Source organism: Silurus aristotelis (assembly GCF_946808225.1).
Source record: "Silurus aristotelis genome assembly, chromosome: 5".
NCBI lineage: Eukaryota > Metazoa > Chordata > Actinopteri > Siluriformes > Siluridae > Silurus > Silurus aristotelis.
This window is the reverse complement of record NC_139578.1, coordinates 362,242-369,741: the sequence shown is the minus strand read 5'-3', so window position 1 is coordinate 369,741 and position 7,500 is coordinate 362,242. Positions and strand designations below refer to the sequence as shown.

Genomic DNA, 7,500 nt, shown 5'->3' with positions numbered 1-7,500 from the left:
GAGCTTTTCTCCACAGTGTCCATTTGTTTTCCTGGTTCCTGCTCAGAGGAACTGTGTGAGGTGTGCACCACGGTGTTGTGGCTCCGAGTGACAACAATATTGTGTTTAACTGTGTGATCTGAGCGCCAATGTGTTTCAGCTTCTGCACTGCTTCCTGTTCTCAGTTTAGAGATCAGGTGCAAAAACAGGAAGTTTTGAAACTTCTCAAATCTGCACAAACCACACACACACAAACACACACGAACACACACACACACACACACACTGAAAGCAGACTTCTGAAAACTTCCCTCAGCAGTCACTGTTCATGCTTCATGACTCTACAGATTGCAGCTGGAGTTCAACATTTCTCTTTCTGATGAAAAAAGTGGGATTTTTTGTGAGTTAGCACGTTGTTGGCATCATTACTGCACTATTAAAATCCACCTGCAGGGGTCACTCTACTCCATAGAATTTTAATTTAAAAACAACAATAATAATAATAATAATACACCAGAAATCCCCTGAGCCTCATTATAAACACCAGTCACCATAAATATTCATTCATATGCAAATTAGGAAACTCCCCCATCCCACTCCTGTTTAACTATTTCAGTATCAGAGCTGAACTCATCTGTCAAAATACACTGCAGTGTTACCATGACAACCATCACTGCCTTATTATTTAATCATTTAATATTTATTCTATGTGAAAAGGTTCTGCATGGTGATAAAACGTGCCCCAAAAACGGCAGAAGCGAATGATTTCTAGCTGGTAAACAAACACACTCAACTCACAGGAAGGAAAGATGGAGACGGAGAAGACACACGGCCTTGAATTCTTCCGAAACAAAAGCCTGGCCATATTAAAGATAACGACTTTATTATGCAGAGTGAACTGTGTTTTCCCAAAGCAACTGAACTGGCAGTTTATAAACACTATTAAACCTGCACAAGCTTCGTATTTATATCTAAACATTACATTATTGTTGTACTGTTGTGTTGCATCAGTGCGTGACGTCGCTAACGCGGATTAGCACCAGAGTCGAAGAGAAAACTGTTAGCAGTGTCATCATATGAATAAAAGTGCTCTATTTTACAGATGGTCTGCTGATGGTGCATTAGATTGGAGCATCACTGTATAACCAATCACATATTTTTGTTGAGAATGCAGTGTCCAATCAAAGCGCTTTGATTCGTCACTGCGGAAAACTCCAGAGTCACGCGTGCGCTCGCTGTCTGCATCCTCAATCTGCATTCATCATCATCCTCAATCTGCATTCATCATCATCAATAACAGATTTTCTTTGTTTTCGCTGTAAAGTGTTAAACCCGTGTTAAACCCGTGTCGTCTGTAGTGTTGTTCATTTGTGAAGGTGTTCCTTTAATCAAAAACAACTTATTTGAGATTGCCGCCTCTGATGAACAGTGCAGGGCGAGACACACTCGTTTCCATAGCAACGCCTTGTTCAGTGTGGTGTGTAGTTTATGTAGGTTGTATGGAAGGAGTCTGCAGTGTCAGCACTTTGTAACAGTCAGAGGAAACCATGTACCTGAGTTTTCCCACAACTACAGGACTGAGGGGCGGAGCTTATCACACACTTACCAACGTTAACAAATAAGTACTACACACAGGTGTGTGTGTGTGTGTGTGTGTGTGTGTGTGTTACTCACTGTTTACAGCAAAAAAAGACAACATTATTGCCACAGTCACGCTGAAGTACAGATTCAGACTCTACAGTTTGTTACAGTAACACACCTGATGTCCCACTGTACCTGAAAGCACACACACTTCCCTCTGACCAAATAAAACCACACACACTTCCCTCTGACCAAATAAAACCACACACACTTCCCTCTGACCAAATAAAACCACACACACTTCCCTCTGACCAAATAAAACCACACACACTTCCCTCTGACCAAATAAAACCACACACACTTCCCTCTGACCAAATAAAACCACACACACTTCCCTCTGACCAAATAAAACCACACACACTTCCCTCTGACCAAATAAAACCACACACACTTCCCTCTGACCAAATAAAACCACACACACTTCCCTCTGACCAAATACCCCCCCCCCCCCCCCCCACACACACACACACACATTTCATCCATGTCTTTTTTAATAATTTAGAACAGTGGCTCTGAATCAGTTTGATGAATATATATTTATATAAAAAGAATAGAGAAACTGTTAATGTAGAAAAGAAAAACACTGATGTGTGTGTGTGTGTGTGTGTGTGTGTGTGTGTGTGTGTGTGTGTGTGTAAAAATGTTTAAGGCAACAGCGTTTCACCTGCAGGAATCAGATCATCAGTTACAAGCATCAAATATAATCACATAAATATAAACACATGCCCCTGAGTCCTGCCCCACAATTCTCTCTCTCTCACACACACACACACACACACACACACACACACACACACACACACACACACACACACACACACACACACACACACACACACACACACACACAGCCTACAAAAGGAAAAGAAAAAAAGCAGAAAGAAAAAAAAAGCATCCACACAGAACACAGAGAGGAGAAATATGTTACAGAGGGTTAGATGATACGGAAGCCCAGAGAGGACACATCACCCCTCAACAACAACAACAACAACAACAACAACAACAACAACATAGAAAAAGAAAAATAAGACAAAAAGAGAATTATTACATGTGGTACAGACACTCAGATGGATCTGGTGTAACCATGGCAACTGTGGTGATGATAAATAACAAAAATGATGATATAAAAATACAACTGATTTATTTGGATTTATAAATCTTACAGTCTGAGTTTCTAAATCTCCATGTTGGTGTTTCTAAAATACTGAAAGAAAAACCTTTTAAATTGGGAAGGGGAATCTTACTCTTACACACCCACACACATACACACACACACACACACACACAAAGAGAAAGCTGCACTCCTGCTTCTGATTGGATGATTGTATTGTTGATTACAGTGACCACGCTGGTGGTGTGTAAAAGTGGGCGGGAACATAATCACTGAGGCAAAAATTAGAGATCTTTACGTTACACACAAGATACCCACAGTGGGTGTGGCCAACAAAAGTTTCCAGCCAATACGAGTGAGGGGAGGTATTACGGTTTCTCATTTGGATGTATATCACTATTTACTAACTCTCAAGGAAAGCTCCCCCTGCTGGCTATACAGGGTAAAACTGTTCTAGCCTGGGGTATTTGTTGTCCTGGTGACCTGCAAGTGTGTATTAGTGATTACCCAGCCATGTTTAGACGTTTAGCCTAATTCACCTTCAGAACATTTCCCCCTCTGCTGATAGCGTAAAAAAAAGTAGAAAACTCACCAGCCTCTAACACACACACACACACACACACACACACACACACACACACACACACACACACACACACACACACAGCTGAGTACGCCTAATAACTTTAATAACAATAAAAAAAAATGTGTGTGTTTCCATGGCAACAAACACACACATAGTGTGTGCTAGGAGGACACGCTCACATCTGATCATGTGAGTGGTTTGGTTGATTTTGTATATATTTGATAAGGCGCACACACTCGCTCGCACACACTCGTGCGCACAGAGGGGTGAGGGGTGTGTCCAGGGTTAGCGGCTGCTCTTCATGGCCTCCTTGGAAGCAAGGATGAGGGGGGTGAGGCTGGACAGAGGCTTCGCTACCTTCAGGAACGGGTGCTGAGGATGAACGTCACCAGACACGTGTTAACTAGTGTGTACAGTGTGTGTAGATACGGAGTGTGTGGGTGGGGGTGCGTGTCTACTGACCTGCAGTAGCTCTTTGCCGCTCCCTCTCTTGTCCACATCCATCTCCAGAGAGCGGTTGAGGAAATCTCTGAAGGTGGGTGAGAGCTTCTCGGGGCTCTGCAGCTCAGGGGTTCCGTTAGTGGCAATGAGGTACAGGGCCTGAAAGAGGAACCAGCAAGTGTGACTGACCTGTTCATGTTCATATCACACACTCCTGTTTATCTCACTCAAAGCTTCAGTGGAACAGGATCATACAATCATGTGACACCATGAGTCTGCTTCAATACACTCTTAAACACCAAATCATATATAAAATAATGTGTGTGTGTGTGTGTGTGTGTGTGTGTGTGTGTGTGTGTGTGTGTACATACCCTCAGTGGGTTCTCATTGAGATAAGGAGGTTCTCCCTCCACCATCTCTATAGCCATGATGCCCAGAGACCAGATGTCCACTTTGGGTCCGTACGCTTTGCGGGTCACCACCTCAGGGGCCATCCAGTAAGGCGTTCCCACCATCGTATTCCGCTTACTCTGCTCCGGAGTGATCTGAGCGCAGAACCCGAAATCAGCTGCACACGCACACGCACACGCACACGCACACACACACACACACACACACACACGTCTGAGAAACAGCATAAGATGTCCTCTTATAATATCACAAGTTTGTATGAATCTATAAGTGAGGTCAGGGGTTTGGAGGTTTATGGTAACCAAAGTCTAATGATACCTGCTACAGGGTGGAGGGTATAGGGTGGAGGGGGTAGGGTGGAGGGTATAGGGTGGAGTGTATAGGGTGTACTCACTGAGTTTAACAGAGCCGTCCATGCCCAGCAGTACGTTGTCACTCTTGATGTCTCTGTGGATCACCTGATTGGCATGAAGGAACTCAAGCGCCTGCAGACACTGTACACAGCACACAAAGCATTAATTACTTAATTATTACACGAGTGTGTGTGTGTGTGTGTGTGTGTGTGTGTGTTACGAGAGAACAATCACAACCTCTCGGCACACAGCAGCGATCTGAGCTTCATCCATACATGTCTCTGTAACAACGTCGGTCAAAGAACCACCGGCTAAATACTCCATCACCACAAACAACTCCTCCCCCACCAGGAAACTACACACACACACACACACACACACACACACACACACACGTTACACTCATAGAAAGAACACATACACTTATAGTGAGTGAACACTGAAGAACTGTGTGAAGGCATTTGTGGTGTTCGGGAGGTTTGGTGTAAGGTGTGTTGGGGCAGGTGTGGGGCCCATTAGTAAACTCACCTGTCTAAGAAGTTGACGATGTTGGGATTCTTTAGCTCTTTCATCACCAGAATCTCATTAATGATCAGCTCCTTCTTCGGCTGCTTCTGCAAGTTAATCTGCTTTATAGCCACCTGTAGACACACACACACACACACACACACACACACACAGAGAAAGAGAGAGAGAGAGAGAGAGAGAGAGAGAGAGAGAGAGAGAGAGAGAGAGAGAGAGAGAGAGGAGAGAGAGAGCCCTGAGATTTAAACAACTGATATATAATGTACAGGTAAATAATTCAAAAATGTAGCTAACTCACCTCCTGTCCTGTAGCGACGTCAATGGCAGTAAACACAGTACCGGACGCACTGAGAACGATCACACACACACACACACACACACACACACACACACACACACACACGCACACGCACACGCACACACGCACACACACACACACGCACACACGCACATTATACACTGCACCAATGTAATAATTCCGCATCAGTATTACAGATTCCAGAGTTGAAGCTCTAACACAGAACAAACACTCTCCTGGTGCACTGTAGTGTGTGTTTGTGTGTGTGTGTGTGTGTGTGTGTGTGTGTGTGTGTGTGTGTGTGTGAGAGAGAGAGTGAAGTCAGTAGAGTAAAATAAACACCAGCTCTCACCCCTGTCCAATTTTCTCGTATCGTGTGTATTTCTTCTTAGGGTCTCCAATACTCACTATCGTCCCTGTACATACAAGAAAGAGTGTGACCTCAGAGCACAAGACACACCCACTTACATCACCATCATCATACACACACATTTGTCACACTCGTACTTAGTTTCTCCATGATCTCCTCATCAGTCATCTTCCCTTTTCCTTTCTTCGCTTTATCTGCGGATTTAGAGACATCTGGAGGAGGAAGAGGGTCGATCATGGAAGGACGAGTGAGAACCTGCACGATGAGAACCACACACAGAACCACACCCAGGGGTTAGAACTGGACCTTCAGGGAGACTAATAGTCTACAATAATGACCTTTATACAACATATACACAGTACACAGTAATAAAAACAACAACTGGGAAAAATTATTCTAGCATTTGGGACGAAGCCAAAAACAGCTGAAATTCTAATACGAATGTACCCATGTATAAATTTCACTGTGTTTGGGACAAAGCCCGTTGCGTGTGATGCGTGCGGGACAGAGCCCATGCGTGTGATGCGTGCGGGACAGAGCCCATGCGTGTGATGCGTGCAGGACAGAGCCCATGCGTGTGATGCGTGCGGGACAGAGCCCATGCGTGTGATGCGTGCGGGACAGAGCCCGTTGCGTGTGATGCGTGCGGGACAGAGCCCGTTGCGTGTGATGCGTGCGGGACAGAGCCCGTTGCGTGTGATGCGTGCGGGACAGAGCCCATGCGTGTAAACACTCACTGATTTGGTGTGTTCAGGTCGAGGAGCCACCACAGGGGGTGGAGCTTCATCATCATCATCCTCTAAATCATCTTTACCACCACCAGGTGCCGGTTCTGACCCCTTCTTCCCCAGGGGAATGTCCTTATCTGAGAAACAGCAGAGACTGAGACAGCTAATCTGAGGAGCTGAGTGAGACAGCTGGAGCTGAGGAGCTGAGTGAGACAGCTGGAGCTGAGGAGCTGAGTGAGACAGCTGGAGCTGAGGAGCTGAGTGAGACAGCTGGAGCTGAGGAGCCGAGTGAGACAGCTGGAGCTGAGTGAGACAGCTGGAGCTGAGTGAGACAGCGAAATCTGAGGAGCTGAGTGAGACAGCTAGAGCTGAGGAGCTGAGTGAGACAGCTAGAGCTGAGTGAGACGGCTAGAGCTGAGTGAGACGGCTAGAGCTGAGGAGCTGAGTGAGACAGCTGGAGCTGAGGAGCTGAGTAAGACAGCTGGAGCTGAGTGAGACAGCTAGAGCTGAGGAGCTGAGTGAGACAGCTGGAGCTGAGTGAGACAGCTAGAGCTGAGGAGCTGAGTGAGACAGCTGGAGCTGAGGAGCTGAGTGAGACAGCTAGAGCTGAGGAGCTGAGTGAGACAGCTAGAGCTGAGGAGCTGAGTGAGACAGCTAGAGCTGAGGAGCTGAGTGAGACAGCTAGAGCTGAGGAGCTGAGTGAGACAGCTAGAGCTGAGGAGCTGAGTGAGACAGCTGGAGCTGAGTGAGACAGCTAGAGCTGAGTGAGACAGCTAGAGCTGAGTGAGACAGCTAGAGCTGAGGAGCTGAGTGAGACAGCTAGAGCTGAGTGAAACAGCTAATCTGAGGAGCTGAGTGAGACAACTGGAGCTGATTGAGACAGCTAATCTGAGGAGCCGAGTGAGACAGCTAGAGCTGAGTAAAACAGCTAATCTGAGGAGCTGAGTGAGACAACTGGAGCTGATTGAGACAGCTAATCTGAGGAGCTGAGTGAGACAGCTGGAGCTGAGTGAGACAGCTGGAGCTGAATGAAACAGCTGGAGCTGAATGAAACAGC

The 7,500-nt window shown here is 46.0% G+C and overlaps 2 protein-coding genes across 2 annotated transcripts in view; both read right to left on the bottom strand.

The window, feature by feature from the left end:
• The window catches only part of klhl6 (kelch-like family member 6), an 11,111-nt gene extending 10,449 nt beyond the window's left edge, over positions 1 to 662 (bottom strand). Inside the window, exon 1 of the mRNA XM_083540697.1 lies at positions 1 to 662. This exon is cut by the window's left edge and continues 237 nt beyond it. Coding sequence (XP_083396823.1) covers positions 1 to 23 — 23 coding nt within the window. The 5' untranslated portion in view covers positions 24 to 662.
• Positions 663 to 2,137: 1,475 nt separating this feature from the next.
• LOC310726620 (serine/threonine-protein kinase PAK 2-like) overlaps positions 2,138 to 7,500 on the bottom strand; it is a gene marked incomplete at its 5' end in the record, with an annotated part of 7,490 nt that continues 2,127 nt past the window's right edge. The window contains 10 exons of the mRNA XM_083542367.1: positions 2,138 to 3,689; positions 3,780 to 3,917; positions 4,130 to 4,326; positions 4,564 to 4,663; positions 4,760 to 4,877; positions 5,051 to 5,163; positions 5,346 to 5,394; positions 5,698 to 5,761; positions 5,853 to 5,970; positions 6,453 to 6,792. Of these exons, the coding sequence (XP_083398493.1) occupies positions 3,603 to 3,689; positions 3,780 to 3,917; positions 4,130 to 4,326; positions 4,564 to 4,663; positions 4,760 to 4,877; positions 5,051 to 5,163; positions 5,346 to 5,394; positions 5,698 to 5,761; positions 5,853 to 5,970; positions 6,453 to 6,792 (1,324 nt within the window). The 3' untranslated portion in view covers positions 2,138 to 3,602. The remainder of the gene's footprint in view (positions 3,690 to 3,779; positions 3,918 to 4,129; positions 4,327 to 4,563; positions 4,664 to 4,759; positions 4,878 to 5,050; positions 5,164 to 5,345; positions 5,395 to 5,697; positions 5,762 to 5,852; positions 5,971 to 6,452; positions 6,793 to 7,500) is intronic.